Source organism: Gymnoscopelus microlampas, assembly GCF_963454915.1.
Source record: "Gymnoscopelus microlampas genome assembly, chromosome: 12".
Taxonomy (NCBI): domain Eukaryota; kingdom Metazoa; phylum Chordata; class Actinopteri; order Myctophiformes; family Myctophidae; genus Gymnoscopelus; species Gymnoscopelus microlampas.
Window position 1 is genome coordinate 52,072,742 of NC_139949.1, and position 24,025 is coordinate 52,096,766.

A 24,025-nucleotide genomic window follows, 5' to 3' on the forward strand; every position below is an offset into this window, starting at 1 on the left:
TCTTCTGCCACTTTTGGCAGTTCTGGCTGAACCGTGCAGTCGCTTTTTATGAAACTCGGCCATATGATAGATGGTCATGAAAAACGATCAAGAAATAATTCTCACAATCTTTCGTCAAAAGGTGGCGCTATAGCACTCAATTGAAAAATGCCAACTTTGAACAGGTACAACTCATGCCCTGTTTCACCTACAGCCATGAAACTTCGATGCACACATGCGTCTCCTCATGCTGAACAACTTTCACACTCTGACTTTTGACCTCTGACCTTTAGATCTCCCACCATTTGGAATTATATGAAAAACAGTTAAAACCTATCTCCTCCTGGGATTTTTGAGCAATCTGCACAAAACTTTTTACACATGAACTTTGGACCTATGCCAAAAAACGTTTGCAAAATATTTTCCATAAGTGAAAAAATGAAGCTTTAATGAGCCAATGAATATTGCAGTTTTATGACAATTATTCATCTGCCCCTAACACATACATGCAGACTTACCATTCTTTGAAACTTTGCAGAAATGTAAAGGGCCATTCCAAATATCACTGAAACCAATCTTACTCCAATTGGTCAAACGGGGGCGCTATAGCAATTTTTTGAAAATGCAAACTTTAAACAGGCAAAAGTCATGCCTCGTTTGGCCGACAGCCGTTAGACCTGCTTACACATGTGCCTTGACTAATGAGGAACACATCTATCACGTTGACCAGTAAGCACCGCCCTTAGATTGTCCGCAATCTTGAGCAGTTTGAAAAACACTTAAACCCAGGATTTTTCAGCTATTTGCGTGAAACTGTATCATCTGTGTGATCTCCTTTCACAGGTTCTTGTCTGTTGGTGGCTTCTCGCTTAAATGTGTGCCCCACAACCTGAAGGTCACCAGTTCAAGCCTCACTTGGTGCAGACTTCAACTAAGTTGCATTTCACACAACATGACTATCAATGAATACATCTGCAATTGTTAAAGATAACATGAAATACTTAATTGAGTGTTTTTTACATACAGCTGATCTACAATCTCACAACTTTTCAGATAGCAATGAGAGTATGTTTTTTTTCAATGTATAACATACTTCATTGTGAAAATAGCCGATGTACAATCTGACAACTTTTAATGGTTTGTGAGCTTGTAGATCGGCTACTTTCACTAGTTTTGCTTCTGAGGAGATGTACAATTTCTTCATTGGTAAATGGTTTGTGAACGAGTGATCTTAGTGTTAGTGAAACAGGGGCTTGGGTGATGACAGAAGGCAAGCGTTTGTCATCCTCAACAGACAACATCAGCCTGGACAAAGCTATAGCACTATAGGTAGTGTTGCAGCTACCTAAGAGTGCCTCACGACCGCAAGGTTGCTGGTTCAAGCCTTACTTGATGCACACTCATTTAAGTTGAATTGCAAAAAACATGACTCAATCTATTCCGTTTCCATGGCTCTCTCTCTCTCTCTTCAATCTATTCCGTTTCCATGTCTTTCTCTTCAATCTATTCCGTTTCCTTGTCTCTCTCTCTGTCTCTTCAATCTATTCCGTTTCCATCTCTCTCTCTCTCTCTCTCTCTCTCTCTCTCTCTCTCTCTCTCTCTCTCTCTCTCTCTCTCTCTCTCTCTCTCTCTCTCTCTCTCTCTCTCTCTCTCTCTCTCTCTCTCTCTCTCTCTCTCTCTCTCTCTCTCTCTCTCTCTCTCTCTCTCTCTCTCTCTCTCTCTCGCTCGCTCTCTCAGGGGCGGCCATAGCTGAGTGGTTAGTGAGCCCGCCTAGGGAGCCAGAGGCTCTGGTTGCCCCAGGTACGATTCCAGGCCAGGTCAGCAAATGTGTCGATGAAATTTGTCATCGACACAAGCAAGACTCTTAACCCCTAATTGCTCACAGGCCCTCATTGGAAACAAGACCGCAAGGACTTTCATGAACTGACCTGTTAAAGGAATTATCATTTCTCTTTCTCTCTCCTGGCCCCGTATTATCGCTGCTTGCAGCTATATTTCCATTTCTTCTTCTTCTGCCACTTTTGGCAGTTCTGGCTGAACCGTGCAGTCGCTTTTTATGAAACTCGGCCATATGATAGATGGTCATGAAAAATGATCAAGACATAATTCTCACAATCTTTCGTCAAAAGGTGGCGCTATAGCACTCAATTGAAAAATGCCAACTTTGAACAGGTACAACTCATGCCCTGTTTCACCTACAGCCATGAAACTTCGATGCACACATGCGTCTCCTCATGCTGAACAACTTTCACCCTCTGACTTTTGACCTCTGACCTTTAGATCTCCCACCATTTTGAATTATATGAAAAACAGTTAAAACCTATCTCCTCCTGGGATTTTTGAGTAATCTGCACGAAACTTTTTACACATGAACTTTGGACCTATACCAAAAAACGTTTGCAAAATATTTTCCATAAGTGAAAAAATGAAGCTTTAATGAGCCAATGAATATTGCAGTTTTATGACAATTATTCATCTGCCCCTAACACATACATGCAGACTTACCATTCTTTGAAACTTTGCAGAAATGTAAAGGGCCATTCCAAATATCACTGACAATCTTACTCCAATTGGTCAAACGGGGGCGCTATAGCAATTTTTTAGAAAATTGAAACTTTAAACAGGCAAAAGTCATGCCTCGTTTGGCCGACAGCCATTAGATCTGCTTACACATGTGCCTTGACTAATGAGGAACACATCTATCACGTTGACCAGTAAGCACCGCCCTTAGATTGTCCGCAATCTCGAGCAGTTTGAAAAACACTTAAACCCAGGATTTTTCAGCTATTTGCGTGAAACTGTATGATCAGTGTGATCTCCTTTTTCAGAGGTTCTTGTCTGTTGGTGGCTTCTCGCTTAAATGTGTGCCCCACAACCTGAAGGTCACAGGTTCAAGCCTCACTTGGTGCAGACTTCATCTAAGTTGCATTTCACACAATATGACTATCAATGAATACATCTGCAATTGTTAAAGATAACATGAAATACTTAATTGAGTGTTTTTTACATACAGCTGATCTACAATCTCACAACTTTTCAGATAGCAATGAGAGTATGTTTTTTCAATGTATAACATACTTCATTGTGAAAATAGCCGATGTAAAATCTGACAACTTTTAATGGTTTGTGAGCTTGTAGATCGGCTACTTTCACTAGTTTTGCTTCTGAGGAGATGTACAATTTCTTAATTGGTAAATGGTTTGTGAACGAGTGATCTTAGTGTTAGTGAAACAGGGGCTTGGGTCATGACAGAAGGCAAGAGTTTGTGATCCTCAACAGACAACATCAGCCTGGACAAAGCTATAGCACTATAGGTAGAGTGCCTCACGACCTAAGAGTGCCTCACGACCGCAGGATTGCTGGTTCAAGCCTCACTTGATGCAGACTCATTCAAGTTGAATTGCAAAAAACATGACTCAATCTATTCCGTTTCCATGTCTCTCTCTCTCTGTCTCTTCAATCTATTCCGTTTCCATGTCTTTCTCTTCAATCTATTCCGTTTCCATGTCTCTCTCTCTGTCTCTTCAATCTATTCCGTTTCTATCTTCAATCTATTCTCTCTCTCTCTCTCTCTCTCTCTCTCCGCCTAGGGAGCCAGAGACTCTGGTTGCCCCAGGTACGATTCCAGGCCAGGTCAGCAAATGTGTCGATGAAATGAAATTTGTCCCTGAGCAAGACTCTTAACCCCTAATTGCTCACAGGCCCTCATTGGAAACAAGACCGCAAGGACTTTCATGAACTGACCTGTTAAAGGAATTATCATTTCTCTTTCTCTCTCCTGGCCCCGTATTATCGCAGCTATATTTGGTTCTTATCATTTAATCACTTAGTTAATAGTTTATAGGATTAAAAATTATCCTGGTCACAAGGTTTAAGTACATGGAAGACACTAAATGCATCGTCACTGCCATAACAGCTGGCTTTTATTGTAACGCACGTGCACACGTACACGCACGCACGCACGCACGCACGCACACACACACACACACACACACACACACACACACACACACACACACACACACACACACACACACACACACACACACACACACACACACACACACACACACACACACACACACACACACACACACACACACACACATTTCCCCAGCCCTCTAATTAAATATATTGTAATTGATGACATTAAAAAGATCCAGAGGTTCAGGCCAAGTAAGGACACGTGTGTGTGTGTGTGGGGGGGGGGGGGGGGGTACTACAAAGTACTACAATCGCATTAAAGTCGCATTAAAGTCGTATTGTGAGCTTGTAGATCTGCTATTTTCAAATGGCCGAAATGTATATAGAGCTGAAGTTGTTACTTGAGTACATGTACTTAGTTACTTTACACCACTGACCGCTAGCAGGCTCACCAAGGTAGATCTGCTATTTTCACCCAATAATGCTCGCTGACAGACTGACTGTCTTGTGACATTAAAAAAGACACAGTTGTCCCAGTTTGCAGTCGTCCTTTCAGACAGATCCTGTAACAGTTTGATTAAAGGGTGTACCAAACGTTTGTGATCCATCTCTGCTATGTACATTTTTGCAGCGTGCATATTTAATTGGATAATTTGCAGTGGTGCAAAGTAACTAAGTACATTTACTCATACTGTCAATTTTGAGGTACTTTTACTCTACTAGTATTTCCAATTTTCAATACTTTTACTTCTACTCCACTACATCTCAGAGGCAAATATTTTAGGCTACTCTTACTCCACTACAATTATTTGACAACTTTAGTTACTAGTTACTTTGTAGATTTTTATTATTATTACAAAACATACATTAACCACTTCAGCCCTGTATACATTTCGGCCATTTGAACATAGCAGATCTACAAGCTCCCAATGTGTCGCAATGCGACACATTGTGAGCTTGTAGATCTGCTATTTTCAAATGATTTTCATACATTTGAAAAACTTTAAATGGGACATTCTGCATAGTGAGGACTGCTAAGTTCACTTAAAGGAGTAGTTTACCAAAAACATAACTAATTTACACACCCCATGAAATTCTGGGATGTTCCTTTTTGTTTTTATCGCATTCCAGAGCCAATCATGTGATGAGCGGCCTCACATGCACGTCAATTGAGTTTCATACCGCAAGACACTTTGCAGACTTATAGATTATTGTTACAAAACATATTAGCCATCTAAGCCTTAGTACTTTTTTCTATTTCTACATCGTGGCGTTGCTACTTTTTACTTAACCTCTTAAACCCCAGCATCAGTATATTGTGGGGAAAGCTTCGGCTGAACATAGCGAATGAATGAAGTTCAAGTGAAAGAATTGACAAGCCTTACAATTCTTTCACTTGGAAACAGTAGAAGTGAGAGAGTCAACCTTTTTGTGTCGCGTCGCGGGCGTCTCTGTGTCCCTGACCTTCACAGTGTCCCTGAACCATTTAACCAATTAAGACCTGGAACTGTGTCATTTTTTGATTTGAGCTAAAAAGCATTATTTTACACTTTAAGGTATTCAAAAATAGCAGATATACAAGCTCATAGCGCGGCACCGAGTGCCGCGCTACGAGCTTGTAGATCTGCTATTTTTGAAAAATCGTGAAAATGTGTGCAAATCTTCTGAATATATATATTTTTAAAGCGAACATTTTTAACTCAAATCGTTGCTTCTGGGGGGTCCCTGGAACAAAACATTTTGATGGGGGTCCGCGGCCAAATACATATCATTTTGGGGGTCCTTGACGTGAAAAAGATTGAGCACCACTGATATAGAAACATACGTTTTTCAGAAAAACTGTTGAGATTTAGGAGACATGTAGAATCGGCTTCAGGTCTCAATGGGTTAATAATGTAAGACAACGCTTTGATCCTCTCTGTCTCCTCTCCTCATAACATCATGACAGCTGATGTCCTCCAGACATGTGCGTTTGGGATCTGCTCTAAATACGCTGCTGAGATGAAGCCCCTCCCCCTGGTTCTGGGTCATCAAAACACAGAGAGAGAGAGAGAGAGAGAGAGAGAGAGAGAGAGAGAGAGAGAGAGAGAGAGAGAGAGAGAGAGAGAGAGAGAATCCTCCTGATATAGTAGAAGCCATCTGAGGACAGCTACTGTATGTTTGATAAAACCACAAGCTCACAACGTGTCGCAAATGACGATGAGATTGGTGTACAGAAAAAAAAGGAGTGGACCAAGTATAGAGCATAGCAGTGGCACCCAGTTTGTGGTGCCACAGGTAGAACGGCCGGCCATTCATTTTCCCCACCGAAATTACCGATAATATTTAATTTCTTTATCTTAAATCTTTCACTGCCAAGGATGACTTTTACAACTTTTTTGTGTTTTCTTGTTTTTTCCACTAGATGGCGCTTTTCTCTGACACATGAGTGACCATTTCATCCCCAGATGCACACAGATCCAGTAGATCACGTGATCCCAAGAATTACTGCTCCATTGATTTAGCCTGGTAAAACCCCTCCCTCCGGAAATCTCATTTCCATTTGATTTCAGGAAGGAGTCTGACATGAAGGCTTGTTTGGCTTTTTTTCCGTCGTCCACCAAGTGGACGAGCCTATCAGCGTCCTTAGCCTGGTAAAGCCCCTCCTCGCTCATCGTTCTGCGATTGACAGCGAAAGATGGCCAATCAGGTGGCGAGTTCGAGCGAACCCGAATGGATCCGCGTGCAGCCGACCAAAATGGAAACGGCAGCCATTGATTTCTGTCCACTGTTTTCGTCTCTCTTTTAAAACTTCAAAACGCTCTCTAACTTCTTTTTTGAGGCACGGAATTTACTTTTAAGATATCGTTCGGATATAATTTAGTTGTTTAACTTCATATATGTGGTCAATTAATCATGACAGAGCCTATTTAAAAGAGAACCGGCAGGGAAGGGCAGTGACACGCATGTATCCCGATAAGGCAACCTATTTTGGGCATGGCCGTCTCAAAAGTCCCGCTGCGTCACATTGGTCTGGTGGTGGTAAAAAGTGCTGATTGGCTGAAGGGGTTGTCAGTCAACGGTATTACTCCCGCCCAACTCCAGGCCACAGACAAACAAACACAGGTTCTCATGCTAGACTCCTTCCTGAAATCAAATGGAAATGACATTTCCGGAGGGAGGGAGCTTTACCAGGCTACCATTGACTTCCAGGTTAACGTCTTTGGGAAATCCTCTGTATCTCGCCTCCGTGTATGCATTTTGGACGAGTCGTCCTATTTTCAACGGCAGCACAGTGAAACGCCCCGTGATTACCAACTATCAGGGGATCGATCATACTGGAGATAAATATTCAGTGACTACTTAAGAAAGTGCACGCAGCCAGAAATAAACCTGGCAGTGAAGGAGTTGAGCCAGTCAAAACAAATAGTTACAACTGTAACTTTACCTCTCTTTTTTTGGTTGCCGTAACCCTGGTTGTTAGTCATGGCTGCCAGTTCCCACCTGATGTTGTGTGGGAGTTCTGACTGCTCCAGACCGCACTGAATAACTGCTAGCTTGCATAAGGTCTTCAGGCTAGGACTCAAGTCCAAGATGTAGAGGTTATCATTGGTTCTGTTAAATGTGTCTAAGTAGTGATTTCCTTTGTATCCTCCAAAGAGGATGATGTAATCTCCCACCATGCAACAGCACATGAAATTCATCCGAGACGGGCCTTTTCCCCTGGGCTCGACCTTCTTCCAAGAGAGAGTCTCTGGTTTGAATCTCCACAGATCATTGAAGGCCTGGCTGATATCACCCAATATGTACAGCTCTCCATTGTGGGCAAAGGCTGAATGTCCTGGTTCCAGGCCTGGTGGAACGAGCGGTGCGGAAGGCGGTGTTCTCAGCCAGCAGTTGGTCTCCGTGTCGAACACGGCGACGTTGCTGTCATAGTGTCCTAACACAAACATCTTTGTCCCGATGATGGTGGCAGAGCGGTGTGATGAGTACGGCGGTGGAGTGCCTCTGGTGTTGATTAGAGACCAGACCATTGTGGTGGTGTCCAACTTGTAGGTGTTTTTCGTGTATCCTTCATAGATATACATGACCTTACCCAAGACACAGGCCGAGTGGACAGAGGCCCAGTGGACATTGGCCGAGTGGACAAAGGCCGAGTGGACAGAGGCCGAGTAGCCCCCGCTCCCCGCTGGAACGGTCCCAGAAACCTCGGGCAGGAACCATCTGTGGGCGTCGACCTCAAAAGCATAGAGCCTGTTGCCATAAGGAACCCCACCCCAGATGTAGATGGTATCTTCTATCAGCACAGCTGTGATGTGCGGAAGGAAATGTTGTCCTCTTCCAATTGTCAATGGGAGCAACTTCTTCCAGCTTAAGGACACAGTGTTGAAGATGTTCACATCAAGCTGATGCATGACGCTGTTGATCTCGTTCAGTCCAAAGCAATACACCATGCGACCCACTGTCACAGCAACATGATGGTAACCCTCAGGTCCTCCCTTCTCTTTGGTCACCGTCCAGTGCAACATCCCCTCCGTCAATCTCTCTCAAATTCTTCCTCCGTATCCTATCTTCCTCCTTGTCTTATAGAGGCCGTCCTGGGTTCCGGTCCGTGTCACACGCAACGCAGACCGTTGCCTAGCAATGCCAATGTGCGCAGTACACAGCGCGACGCGTTGTGAGCTTGTAGATCTGCTATTTTCAGAGCGCAACACCCGAGCTCAACCGAACATAAAATGACTTGTCTTCTAGTTCTACTAGATCTCTTCTCCACTCTATACACTAATATTTTAGTCTAGTTTCATTTGTTGACAAAATTGTCAATATATTTAGTCTTAGTTTTAATCATCTTAGCTTAGTTTTGAGTTAGTTTTCGCCAGTGAAAAAAGGTAGTCGACGAACATTTTTCGTCATTGTTTTAGTCGACGAAATCATCACAGGAACGCACAAGGGGTGTGGCCAGTGTGCCAAAGCATGATAAGACAGCATTGACACACCTACAATCTAACCAGTGGTCGAAAAAGATACTCACATTTCTTTCTTAGGTAAAAGTATCAACACTGCAATGTAGAAATACTCTGTTACAAGTAACGTTTTGGAATTCAAAATTGACTTAAGTACAAAAGTATTGGTATCAAAATAAACTTAAAGTACAAACGTAAAAGTTCTCATTATGCAGAATGTCCCATTTCAAGTTTTCAAGTGTATAAACATCTTTTGAAAATAGCGATCTACAAGCACACAATGCGTCGCGATGCGACGCATTGTGTGCTTGTAGATCGGCTGTTTTCAAATGGCCGACATGCACGTATATACAGTAGGGTTGAAGTGGTTAATTCATGTTTTGTAATAATAGTCAAAATCAACAAAGTAACTAGTAGCTAAAGTTTTCAAGTAATTGTAGTGGAGTAAAAGTACAATAGTTGAACTGATGAACACGCATCAGGATATTAGATATGGTCTCTGTCTGTCCGGTGGAAAAACTCATACGTCCAAAAACTGTTGCTTTTTTTTGGATCTAAATTCTAAAGCATCAAAAGCAGCAGATCTACAATCTTGAAACCCGGCGTGAAGCGACGCGTTTAGAGCTTGTAGATCTGCTGCTTTTGATGCTTTCGTGCTTTTCGCTGTAGTGTGATCAAGTAGGGCGTTAATTTACGGGGGAAAAAAACACAAAAGCTTATATTATGGGGATAAGAGATTTCTGCCCGACAGCAACAAAATCTCCCATAATGCTTTAGCACGGACGCTTAGCTGCCAGAACAGACCACTTGTTCCATATCTTTAAAGAGGTGGTGCCATGGCTTTGCACTTTTTCTGTTTTTCATGTGTCTATGAGGTTGATAGAACTTCATTAAGCCCCCTGGTGGTGTTTTTGTGGTGTTTTATGTCTTCTCTGACTATTTTGAGTTTCTACCTGGAGGCTGAAACCTTGAGGGTCAAACGTGCCAATAGAAAAACAGTGCTTTAGTGACACAGTAAAAACATACCCTCCCCCTCATTATCATAACACAACAGGTGTGGGCATGAGGAGGAGGAGGGACTAGGACAGGTGGGTGGTGCTAAGGTGGTGGAGGAGGTGCTAAGGTGAGAACCAGGTATACTTAATGAACTGGAGGCGTGTCCACATAAAAACATAATTTTAACAATTTCTGTACACTTTTGAAAAAAAATCTTCCTCCTAGTATAACCATAATACCTGATGATTATGTTTTAGGGGGGGGGGGAATCACTGAAAATCACGGCACCCCGTCTGATCATCCATGTCATCAGCCATCAGGGGAGAAGACTGGGCACTAAGGCCAACATCCCTGCATGCATTTGTACTGAATTTTGCCCTTAGCCGCCGTTGACTGACATGTTTCCGAAAGTTACACACACATGCACCGGGCATGCACACGCGCACACGCACATGCGCACACACACACACACACACACACACACACACACACACACACACACACATTCACAGCGGATGTGTATGTGTGTGTGTGTGTGTGTGTGTGTGTGTGTGTAAATTAAGTAAATGACTCAAGTAAAGTACTTAGTTACTGTCCGCCACTGAGGCTGTGCATGAAGAGGCAACATGCGGTGCAGACCCCCAGGCCAGGAGTTGAGTTATAGCAGTGAGAGAATTAAAGCTGGCTCGCCATGGCCATTTGCAAACAGACCGGGGGGGGACGGGGGGGGGGGCTTATATTTATCCATATAATGTCAGCACACAGGATCATCATCTCATGAACGTTGACACAAGGTGACAGCTACTGTTAAAGGACAGTCCTCTGCCGACTGCACTGTCGCCCGTCACCAGTGGTGGAAAGTAACTAAGTACATGTACTCAAGTATACTGTACTTATTTTGAGGTACTGTATCTTTTACTTTATTGGAGAATTTCCAATTTTCAATACTTTTGCTTCTACTCCGTTACATCTCAAGAGTCAAATATTGTACTTTTACTCCACTACAATTACTGGACGACTTTAGTTACTTGTTACTTTGTAGATTTTAAATATTATTGTAAAACATGCATTAACCACACCAGCCCTACATAGATTCCGGCTCTTTGAAAATAGCCGATTTGCTCACAACGTTGTGAGCTTGCAACGGTGTGAGAATGGAAGATTTCTGCATAATGAGTACTTTTACTTTTGGTACTTTAAGTACATTTTGATGCCAATACTTTTGTACTTCCCCTCAAGCTAATTCTGAATACCAGACTTGTTTTGCGCAAAGGGTAACTTGTGACCAAGACAACAGAAATGGAGTACTACATAATTCAAGTTAATAAATGGGTTCCCTCTCATGATTGGATGAAATTGGCAACGCCAACACTATAACAATGATTACAATCAGAATATCCGAATATAGAGCTTTAGCCTTTTAACAACACAACTTTTTTTGTATTAACCAACAAACATCACCTATACAGCACCTGAAGTTTTGAAAGAGCTTAATGTTCAACTGGAATTCCTTGTTCATTTCTTTGCTCTAAACTGTTACCACAGACTGCGCTCCACAAATGAAACAAGTGGGATGGACTGTGAGGTCATTTAGTCGACTGTAAGAGTTGTGAATCACAAAGTCGTTTTGAGGGGCTGAAAAACGGGCCCGTTTTGGAAGTGTAAATTGTTTTGTGATTGAAATGACAAACGGCTGAGCAGACATCTTACACAGATCATTTCATCCAGTGTTGACAACGAAACAAAATGAAATAAGAAAAGGCACTCACAGATATAGAAGATTTTGAACGAGTAACTCTTGCCCTTTTTGTATCCAAACAACAGTGGCAATTGTGTTACCGGCAAATGTGCGTGCGTGTTTGTGTGTGTCTGAGAGAGAGAGAGAGAGAGAGAGAGAGAGAGAGAGAGAGAGAGAGAGAGAGAGAGACAGAGAGAGAGAGAGATAGGGAGAGAGAGAGAGGGGGAATGCGTGCACGTTGTGAACTTACAGATCGTCTATTTTCGGTGAGTCGCACCCTCCTACAACGGAGCATACATTATGCATGAGTCAGACAGTGGAATTAATGTAGAATCCTCAGAAAATAAAACAAACAAAAAATCAGAACATGTTGGACCTTCCGTTCCAGAGATAATGGCCAAAACATCTTGAAAACGGCCAATTTAGCTGTTTTTTGAGCGCCAATTTTCGATCGAGTTTTGGTCATTGTCGCCCGTTTTTCTTTAATAACACAAGCTAGGAAGATCTGACGGCGACAAACTAGATGCCTGAGTAAAGTTCACTTTGAGATGCATCCAACACATACAGTACCCTGACATTTCCGTCTGCCCTACCGTTAGGCCGCTGGGGGCAGTTCAAATGCATTTATTTATTTTTTTCAGTCTGGAGAGGGCACTTTTTTTGCGACGGGGAAAAAGAAAGGGCAGGGGCTCAAGCCCCCTTTCATGTCTATCTGTGCACGTGTGCACGTGTGCACACACACACACACACACACACACACACACACACACACACACACACACACACACACACACACACACACACACACACACACACACACACACACACACACACACACACACACACACACACACACACACACACACGTTGATGCTGTGTATTCACACTGGCAGCTACAAAAGACGTCAAGCATGCATCCAAAATATAAAGGAAAATATAAAGCCTGGGTCTTAACCCTTTAAGACCGGTAACACATCTGTGTCATTTTAGGATTTATTTGGCTATTCAAAAATAGCAGATCTACAAGCTCATAGCGCGGCACTATGAGCTTGTAGATCTGCTACTTTTGAAAAATCTTTGTGCAAATCTTTGAATATATACATTTTTAAAGCGAACATTTGTAACTAAATCTTTGCTTCTGGGGGGTCCCTGCCTGGAACAACATATTTTCAGATGGGGGTCCGTGACCAAATACATATCATTTTTGGGGGTCCTTAACATGAAAAGGTTTGGGAACCACTGATAAAGAAACATAGGTTTTCCAGAAAAAAAGCCTCTTAATGGGTTAAAACGGACATGGAATTGGCTGAGTGAAATCATTAGTCGTCGCCCTACCTCTTATAAGCAGGAATTATGTGAAGAGATGAGTGGAAATAAAATAGAAAAAAATGTGGTTTTGTGGCTGCAGTTGAAGCCAGCTCAGCTTGGATTGTAGCTTTGTACAATTTGTATCAGCTACAAACATCAAGCGTCGCTTGTTGCTGGCTTAAACACAGCATAACACATTATGTCCACATTTAAAAAGGACCACACAGGGACTCAAACAGGCTGTAAAAACACATTCAGTAAAATCCTGGACACACACCCAAACACCCCTCAGGGGTATAAGTAACTGTGTTCTTTTGCCATATTTGCCGGCTACCAAAAATAGAGAGCACAGTATTTTGCAAGCCGTTAGCTGCTCTTTTCGGAGCATTCCAAGTTGTTGGGAGCCTCTTGGCAAACTTGTGAACATGTCCTAAGCCGTTGGTTCTCAAAGTGGGGTCCGCGGGACCCCCAGGTGTACTTGAGGGGGTTCCAGGGGGTCCCCAGCTAAATGATGGACAGGAACCAAATGGACCCTTATGGGTCTGTAACTCTGAGAGTGTACAAATGGAACCAAATGGACCCTAACGGGTCCATTTGGTTCCATTTGGACACTCTCAGAGTTAGATTAACATTGATTTTAAAATATGAATTGGGGTCCCAGAGATATAAATGTCATTAAATGGGGGTCCGTAGCCTAATGCGTGTCAAACTGGGGGTCCTTGAAATTAAAATGGTTGACAATCACTGCTAGAGAGCCGTAAAAATCTTCTCTTATGGGGGTCCCTGGCATATCTATTCAAATGGGGGTCTGCGGGCTAATAAGTGTCAATTTGGGGGTCCTTGACATGAAAAAGTTTGAGAACCACTGTCCTAAGCTGCCAAAAAAACAAGCAGCATTAATAACGTAGCTCTAACATGCAGGACAAATACATATAATGTTGGGGGTCCTTGACATGAAAACAGTTTGAGAACCACTGATTTAGCAAAACAACTATATGTGTATATATATTCAAACTAACGATTTGCACAAATGTTCATGATTTTTCAGAAATAGCAGATCTACAAGCTTGTAGCGCGGCACTCGGTGTCGCGCTACAAGCTTGTATATCTGCTCAACGAAGGTTGCGAACCATTTCAAAGGTGCAGTGATCTGCAGGAAGACAGATATATAGTTTCATTACAAAACAACAGCATCATCATGTTGAGTGTTATAGCAGAAAGATGTGCTGGAAGAATGTATCACTACGATATGGAGTTTATCCATACAGAGATGAAACATGGAAGGTTTGACACAGGGAGGCGTTGCACATTGTCACAGAGAGGGGGCGATGTTTGGATAATATGTCCTTTGTGATGTGGTCAACTTCTATTGTGATGTGCCATGTAAAACATACACACACACACACGCACACGCACGCACGCACGCACGCACGCACGCACGCACGCACGCACGCACGCACGCACGCACGCACGCACGCACGCACGCACGCACGCACGCACGCGCACACGCACACGCACACACACACACACACACACACACACACACACACACACACAAAAGCACCATGCCCACCATAATCAGGGCATCTCATACAGAAGCCCCCCCTGGGTGACTTTAGACAGACAACACAAAGAAAGGAGGTCTTTTAAGGACACCCGCTGAGCCCCCACCCCACCGGCACGCGCGCGCGCATGCACGCACGCACGCACACACACACACACACACACACACACACACACACACACACACACACACACACACACACACACACACACACACACACACACACACACACACACACACACACACACACACACACACACACACACACACACACACACACACACAGGTCATATAAGGATTACTATCACTATCAAGCAGCCAAGGTCGCCTCAATGACACTCCATCATCATCATCATCATCATCATCATCTACCAAAATTTTCCCTATTAACCCATTGAGACCTGAAGCCGATTCTACATGTCTCCTAAATCTCAACAGTTTTCTGAAAAAAACTATGTTTCTATATCAGTGGTGTTCAATCTTTTTCACGTCAAGGACCCCCAAAATTATATGTATTTGGCCGCGGACCCCATCAAAATATTTTGTTCCAGGGACCCCCCAGAAGCAACGATTTGAGTTAAAAACGGTTCGCTTTAAAAAATATACATATATTCAAAGATTTGCACACATTTTCACGATTTTTCAAAAATAGCAGATCTACAAGCTCGTAGCGCGGCACTCGGTGCCGCGCTACGAGCTTGTATATCTGCTATTTTTGAACAGCCCAAAGTGTAAAATAATGCTTTTTAGCTCAAATCTAAAAATGACCCAGTTCCAGGTCTTAATGGGTTAATCCACTGCCCCCACACAGTGCATCTATTTATTCACATTGAGGACACCATCCACTATAATAAGCATCACAAGAATGCTATTTTGTTTCATAGATGTGTGTGAGTGTCAATGACACCCTCGGTCGGACCACTTCCTTGGAAGTGCCGCCCTAAAGTTTCTCTCAAACCATAAGTTTAAAGGAGACACACCATGAATTTAAAAAAGTATTTGATATTTAATATCATGTGGTGTATGTCCCTCAAACCATTTTCAAAAGGTTTGAGCCTAAATCAACACTCAGATATACTCATCCCAAGTCAATTCTCTCAGGCTTATAAAGCACTTTCAGCTGCAATACCAAAACGTCCTGTTGGGCAGAGGGGTGCTGTACTGCGGTACTGAGCAATTCTGTCTGTCAAAATACATGGGCAGAAAGTTTGGTGATGTAAGCAAACTTGCCATTCTGAGACGGCCTGTTTAGACACGCCCATTCTGAAAATCTCTGAAATGAGAATGAATGACTGAATGTTAAAAAAATATATTTTTTGGGGTACAAGAGACACTGGGGAGCCCAAAAAATAAAAAAAGTGAAATTCATGGTGTGTCTCCTTTAAGTTTCACATTTATTATGAAACCTCATTGCATAACAGTATGAATTGTGATGTTTCTTACATATCCAACAGGACCACTCTAAGATAACATAAACAAAGCAATTAGGGGGGAAACCTGTCCAAAACTGTTATTTTTTCAGGATTCAAATTAGCTTGTAGATCTGCTACTTTTGATGCTTCTGTATGACGCTGTAGTATGATCAAGTAGGGTTGTTAATTTACAAAAACACAAAAACAGGTTAGAATATAGAGATAAGAGGTTTCTGCCCGACAGCAACGATAAAGTTCCCTGGACTAGAAATGTACTTATACTACGAAAACTACAAAAATATTGTTCAAGACAAGTGAGGAAATGTAAGACAGAATTTAGCAGGTTTCTCTTTCTGCTGGTTTGCTAAGTCAGAGATAAGATATGTTTAGTGTCAGAGGTTCCCAAACATTTTAGCTCAAGACCCAAAACAGAAATTACAACTAGTGAGTAGTCTACAAGTGTTGTGAGCTTGTAGACCTGTTTTTATGGAATTTATTTTCATTTATTTATGATATTCTTTGGAATTATTGTTGAACACTTTTTATTATTATTTTTTATTTTCAAATTTAGAAAATCAAAAAAGGGCCAAGGGTTTGGGGAAAAGTGGTTTAGTCCATTTGTACAAGGACAACTGCACAGAGCTGTCTATGGTACTGAATGGATCAGAACCACGGACAGAGACATTCAGTCTATCTGCATGGAGCTGTCTGTGGTACTGAAACATTCAGTCTATCTGCATGGAGCTGTCTGTGGTACTGAAACATTCAGTCTATCTGCATGGAGCTGTCTGTGGTACTGAAACATTCAGTCTATCTGCACGGAGCTGTCTGTGGTACTGAAACATTCAGTCTATCTGCACGGAGCTGTCTGTGGTACTGAAACATTCAGTCTATCTGCATGGAGCTGTCTGTGGTACTGAAACATTCAGTCTATCTGCATGGAGCTGTCTGTGGTACTGAAACATTCAGTCTATCTGCACAGAGCTGTCTGTGGTACTGAAACATTCAGTCTGTCTGCATGGAGCTGTCTGTGGTACTGAAACATTCAGTCTATCTGCATGGAGCTGTCTGTGGTACTGAAACATTCAGTCTATCCGCGGCCAAATAAATATCCTTTATAGTTTATGGGGTCCTTGGCACTAAAAGGTCTGAGAACAACGGCATTATGGGCCTCAGGTCTTAACGGGTTAAAGTGTTTCCTCAGCATGAATTATAAAACAGTGAGTCATTGTCTACCTCCAGGGCTCTGTGTGTGTGTGTGTGTGTGTGTGTGTGTGTGTGTGTGTGTGTGTGTGTGTGTGTGTGTGTGTGTGCGCGCGCGCGCGCGTGCGTGCGTGCGTGCGTGCGTGTGTGTGTGAATCCACTGAAGCAAAATAAACTATATTGTCGTTGTTGTTGTTATTAGTAGGAATAAACACCCGGGAGGAAGTGGACTAAGAAAGGGGAGGAGCTAAACATAGTTCCTGTTTTTACACAAAAAAAGGAGGCGGTGCCCCGAGAAGCAAAAAAATAAAGGGGGACAACATCCATTTTTAACCCTAACCCTATAGCCAGCGTTTAATCGCATGCCTGTGTTGCACATCCAGAATTGCCCGATCTACAAGCTCACATGGTGCAGCATTGCGATGCATTGTGAGTTTGTAAAACGGTGAATGTCTGTGTGCCAGATGCAGCACACACACATAAGTATAAATCAAGTCTTAAAAAGGTTTTAAAACACAAAGCAACCACATGTATTTCTCTTGTGCGGACCCGCAGGAAAATTGCCCTCAAAATGTGTAATTCTCCAATTCTACTATTCACCTTTTTCCTGGGCCACGCCCACCGTGGGCCACGCCCCGACAGAAACGCCCGGACGATTTGTTTATTTTTGGAAGGCATTTGTCGAATCTTAACTCATTGAGTGTCTTTTGATGTCTCCTATAAAAAAATATATATATTTAAAAAAATAATGTATATCATTTTTAGCCGCATGCGCTAGCGAGCGGCTCTGTAAACAGCACTAGTCCTAGTCGACGCCCGAGTGAAAAGTGTCGACACCTGAGTGTCATTGGCTGTCCTGGCTGTCCATCACACTTCCATCCTTTTAAGACCCCCTTTTAAGCCGAAGAAGCGAAGAGATCCAATCAGAATTACTCTTTTTGAGGGACTAGTTGGGAAGGGATCCAATCAGAACGATCCTCATTGTTAAGTTAGGTTGAACCACCCGGAAGCAGACCATATTAGGGGCCAGCATGGACGAACACACATCACAACAAGGCAACGCACAGAGTTACACAGCAGAGAGAGAGAGAGAAAGGGAGACGGCTTCAGCCAGGAGGGTTAGCCTAAATGCTAGCGTGCTTCATTAGACCTAGTTTGGCTATTAAGTTATTATTTGCCCATGTTCACACTGACTTCAATCTCAGCTATTGTTGGGAAGACCCGTGTGGTGTCACAAAATGTTGCCACCACTTATATAAAAAACATTCGAGCGTTAATCTGCGATGCTAAGGCTAATGTTGCCAGGTTTGGCGAGAGAAACAAGCAATCCAAAAAACAAGTAATCAGGTGTATGAAAAGATTGGGGCCAAAAAAGCCTGCCCCATGCGGCTTTATTATGACTTAGGTCATTCTTGTTTTTTCTCAAAGTAACTAGGAGATAACGCTATTCAAAAAGTTGCTGCTCCATTCACTTCAATGTTAAAAAATAAACGGAGAAAAAAATAACTCAAATCCTGTGAAAAACACTGTATTTTTGAGTGAAAGATGCCATTTTCAAACATCAATCAACACATGTCAACGAGGTCACAATGACCTTGTTGATATTTGTGAAACCACACCTGAATCACCTCAGTGATTAGCAACCATCAGGGGATCAATCACACTGAAGATAAATATTCTGTGACCAATTGAAAAGGTAAAATAATAGCAAAATCCTGGCACAGGGATCAACAGGCTTGAAATAAGTCTGGCACTGAATGAGTGGTTAAGACATTGGCGCGCGCGCGCACACACACACACACACACACACACACACACACACACACACACACACACACACACACACACACACACACACACACACACACACACACACACACACACACACTACAGCGTAGTGTCCCATACCTGGGGGAGATGTCACAGCCCTGCTGCATGAATGCTCCCAGAGAGAACCACAGAGAGTTGAAGATCCCAAACTCGTTGGTGTGTTCAGACTGTGGTTCCTTGTTGTCCTTCTGCTGTCCCCCCGCCCCTCCTCCTCCTCCGTTCTGGTGGTTCTGACCCCCCGCCGGGTCAGAGCAGGGCGGAGCCCGCCCCCAGGAGGCGGAGCCCGACGCCATCGCCTGCTGCTGCTCGTCTTCGTCGTCGTCGTCGTCTTCGTCGCCGCCCTGCCACTCGTACGGACTGAAACGACTCACCTGTAAGGAGGGTCTTACTTTAGTGATTATTCACAACTCTTTTTTTTGGGGTGGTGTAACCGCCCCCTATAAGTGAGGTTTGGACACTGACCAATCCTGCACCGTGATTGGCCAATAGTCTACAACGCAGTCTACAACCCTAACCCTTCCACAGTCAATGCAAATCTATACTTTTGCAAAGTCAGCCAATCACATTACAGCTAGTGTCATCACCACTAGCTGTAATGTGATTGGCTGACTTTGCAAATTCAGGACTGTGATTGGCTAGCGAAACACATGACACATGTGCAGCCCTATGAATAGCAGTATGGACTTAAAAAAAACACTTTAATGTTTTTTTTTTAAGTGAATCACTTCCATCACTGTGATGGCCACTGTGACCACACCGCCCACTTCACACTGGGTGTGATTTTTTTAATTTAAAGGACCCCCAGTTTCATATGCATTAACCCTAACTAGAGTTCTCAAGTTCTGCCCGAACCCAACCCGACCGACCCAAAAATGCATGCTAATTAGTTGGGCCGAGCCGAGCCTCGGGTTCCTTAACACATTGGGCGCCAGCATTTTATGATAACAGATTACATTCGGTGCCGAAATATCACCGTTGAGCAGGGCAGCGCTGTTTAAGCTGTAGACTCCACGACATGCATTCCATGTGAAACAAAGCATGCGTTCATTTTGCCCGATGGTCCTGGCTAACGCCTGAAACGATAACATCTTTACCGCGGGTCACAACGGCGCAGCGATCGTGCATACAAAATGAGTCGTTTTCCCCAGCGTAAAAGGTTTCGGAGTTATAGGGGTTTTAGAGAAGGAGATAGAACGGAAGCGGATGGGAGCCATGTTTTTTGGCACGGTGATCCATCTGTCCTTTCCTTCTCAGAATCACCGTGGGTGATTCCAGAGCTGCTCCAGCCCCTCCCGTGTGGGAAAAAACGAAAAAAACATAAAGACTGAAAACACGGTTCAGACCGTGTTCGGCACCAAAGCGCTACTCTGTGAAAACACGGTTCAGACCGTGTTTGGCACCCGATGTGTTAAAAGAAAAAGAATCAAAACTAATCTATTACCCCCAAAACATAAATTTCAACTGCCCCTAGCGGCTTAACTCTTTCATTGCCAGACTTATTTCAGACTGTGTCGTCCCAGTGCCAGGAAAATGGTGCATTTTTCGTCCGTTTGATTTTTAACATTGAAGTGAATGGAGCAGCAATTTTTTGGATAGCGTTATCTCCTAGTTGCTTTGAGATAAACAAAGACAAAAAAGACAAAAAAGACAAAAATGTATTAAAAAAAAAATATATATATATATATATATATATATATTTTTTTTTTAATAATTCCCGTTTTTCCGTCATTGGCCATGATAGCCATAGTACCATCGGACGGGAATTCCCGTTTTTGGCAGTCAAAGAGTTAATGGTAAGGCTGTGGACATGGCAGTGGATGATGTGTTGGATGCAACTCAAAGTTAACTCAGGTATCTAGTCCGTCACCGTCCGTCCGGCCTTCCTAGCCTGTGTTATAAAAACCCTAACCTAACCCCCAGCATTAGGGCTCCTTTAGCATTTCAACAATTCCGGTTCACTTTAAGGATTCCTATAGGGGTCCATTTGGTTCCATTCGTACACTCTAAGAGTCATGGTGGTCCTTTAAATTATAAACTTTGAGAACCACCTTTTCTAAATGTGACATAACCTAAACCAGTGGTTCTCAAACTTTTTCATGTCAAGGACCCCCAAATTGACACTTATTAGCCCGCGGACCCCCATTTCAAAAGATAATCCAGGGACCCCCATAAGAGAAGATTTTTTTACGGCTCTAGCAGTGATTCTCAACCATTTTAATTTCAAGGACCCCCAGTTTAACATGCATTAAGGCTACGGACCCCCATTTAATGGCATTTCTATCACTTGGACCGCAATTTATATTGTAAAATCTATCAATTTAACTCTCAGAGTGTACAAATGGAACCAAACCCATAAGGGTCCATTTGGTGCCTAATCTATAATTTAGCTGGGGACCCCCTGGAACTCCCTCAAGGACCCCTGGGGGTCCCCGGACCCCACTTTGAGAACCAATGACCTAAACCACCCACCACCACCCAGCATGCATCACCCTCTCTCACCAGAAACAGCACCACGCTGACTCCTATGTAAGCGAAGACGATGCACATCCAGATCTCGTAGGCCAGGGGGTCCAGGAAGGAGAAGACCCCCGGCTTGGACTTGGTGGGCTTCTTGATCATGATGGAGATGCCCAGAGACATGAAGGGCTTAGTGAAGTCTATCACCTCCTCACGTACCAGCGTGATGGTCAGGGGGGCCACGGCCACGTCTGCTTTCTGATGGAGAGAGAGCGAGGGGGGGGAGAGAGAGAGAGAGAGAGAGAGAGAGAGAGAGAGAGAGAGAGAGAGAGAGAGAGAGAGGGAGAGAGAGAGAGAGAGAGAGAGAGAGAGAGTGGAGGGGAGGGGGGAGAGAGAGAGAGAGAGAGAGAGAGAGAGAGAGAGAGAGAGAGAGAGAGAGGAAGAGAGAGAGAGAGAGAGAGAGAGAGAGAGAGAGTGGAGGGGAGGGGGAGAGAGAGAGAGAGAGAGAGAGAGAGAGAGAGAGAGAGAGAGAGAGAGAGAGAGAGAGAGAGAGAGAGAGAGAGAGAGAGAGAGAGAGAGAGAGAGAGAGAGCGAGAGAGAGAGCGCGAGAGAGAGAGAGAGAGAGAGAGGTGAGGGGTTAATTAGATTAGTGGTTGTCAATCATTTAAACGTCAAGGACCCCCATAACTCTGAGAGTTGCAGTGACCTGTAAGGGTCAATTTAGAACCCCCTCAAGGAACCCTGAGGGTCCCTGTACCCCCGGTTTGAAAACCATTGGATTAGACATTACGTTCAACTCATCCAGCGCCATTGACGTAAATGTATAATATGTCAGTTTTTGAAAGAAAACAGACATATTATGGGGGAAAAAACGTTCAGAACCCAAGATATAGTGATGTGCTGCTCCATTCACTTCTTGGTTAACTTATTACTTAAAAAGGCTGTATCTCGGCTCCTGTGTACTTTTTTTTTACTATGTATTTTTGGGTCCAGACATGTTATTTTGAAAGGCAGACAATTAATGTCAACAACAGTGGCGTGCACAGACATTTTGAGGGGCAGGTGCTCAAGTAGATTATACTTTTTTTTGTATACTTGGTCTGCTCTTTTTTCCCTCTACACCTATACCTCTTTGCCAAAAATAGCAGATCTACAAGCTCACAACGCCTCGCGCTGCGAGGCGTTGTGAGCTTGTAGATCTGCTATTTTTGGCTAAAGTTCTCCTCAGAAAAGGGATGCTAGGTTTGGAGTGGTTATGGTAAAAAGAAAAATCATATCACATAAAGATTTGGCGGACCCCCTGTAGTAATTCTGAGGACCCCCTAGGGGTCCCGGACCCCCTGTTGAAGACCCCTGCTGTAAAAGGGCACTTTTGGTCAAGAGGACAAAGGGCAGGTGCTCTAGCACCACCTAGAGTCTATCTGTGCACATCCCTGGTCAACAAGGTGGTCCAATGACCTCGTTGACATTTGTGAAACCACACAGTGCAACCCTCAGTGATTAGCACCCATCAGGGGATCAATTATACTGGAGATAAATATTCTGTGCCTACTTGAAAAAGGTAAGAAAAAGGAAGAATCGCTGGCACAGTACGCAATATTTTGTTTATTTAATTGGCACTGAACAAAAAAGTAATATATATATTTTTTTTTCGTAGGTTTTTCTGTTTTTGTACACACCTTTTGTACAAAAACATAACATATCACATGCATTACTGTAGGTATAATTACAACTATATGATGTTCACATCCTACATACATTAACAAGCAACTGGGAAAAAGCAACATCTTCTAAAAATCCATGATTTTAACTTTTTTCTTCAAAGATGATGACTGTTTACGTTTTGTTTTTATCGTACCGTTATCTAAATGACCATTTGGTCATAATTTAGTTACAATTTACAATTTTACAATGTAGGAGGCATTGAGCAGATGACTTTACAGATTTTAGACTTTGGCTATTTTTGAAAAATCGTTTTTTTTTTTTGGAAATTTTGAGATTTGAGTTAGAAAAGCGAACATTTGTAACTCAAATCTTTGCTTCTGGGGGATTCAACAGTTTAAAAAAAAAACTTATGTCGCCATAATATCAGTGGTTCTTTTTTCCATGTCAAGGACCCCCAAAGTGACGTGCATTTGGCCACGGACCCCCATCTAAAAATATATGTTCCAGGGACCCCCAAAAGCAAAGATTCAAGTAATTTTTTTTTGCTTTAAAACAATATATATATATTAAAAGATTTGCACACATTTTCACGATTTTTCAAAAATAGCAGATATACAAGCTCATAGCGCGGCACCGAGTGCCGCGCTATGAGCTTGTAGATCTGCTATTTTTGAATAGCCAAAGTGTAAAATAATGCTTTTAGCTCAAATCAAAAATTGACCCAGATGCTTCTTCAGGGCTTAAAGGGTTAAAATCATTGTTAAGGTCCTCAGAGGGTCTCTGTGTTATCACAGATGTTATGAACCATGTTCAGCTGTAATTTTAACCGACCTCACTTCCAGAGGGAGTCGGTCCAAACTGCTGGAAGTGTTGTTTTACCGACATCACGGTCCCTCAGCGGCTAAAGCCTGACAAGCCTGTTCTCTCAGACACTTGCAAATTCTCTTTTATATGACTTTGGTTAAGCCATTCCGAGTGCCGCGCTATGAGCTTGTATATCTGCTAT

At 43.0% G+C, this 24,025-nt stretch overlaps 1 protein-coding gene across 1 annotated transcript in view; it reads right to left on the reverse strand.

Moving 5' to 3' along the window:
- The window catches only part of LOC311056760 (glutamate receptor 1-like), a gene marked incomplete at both ends in the record, with an annotated part of 168,303 nt that overhangs the window by 35,173 nt on the left and 109,105 nt on the right, over nt 1-24,025 (reverse strand). The window contains 2 exons of the mRNA XM_084073566.1: nt 18,976-19,268; nt 21,397-21,612. Coding sequence (XP_083929692.1) covers nt 18,976-19,268; nt 21,397-21,612 — 509 coding nt within the window. The remainder of the gene's footprint in view (nt 1-18,975; nt 19,269-21,396; nt 21,613-24,025) is intronic.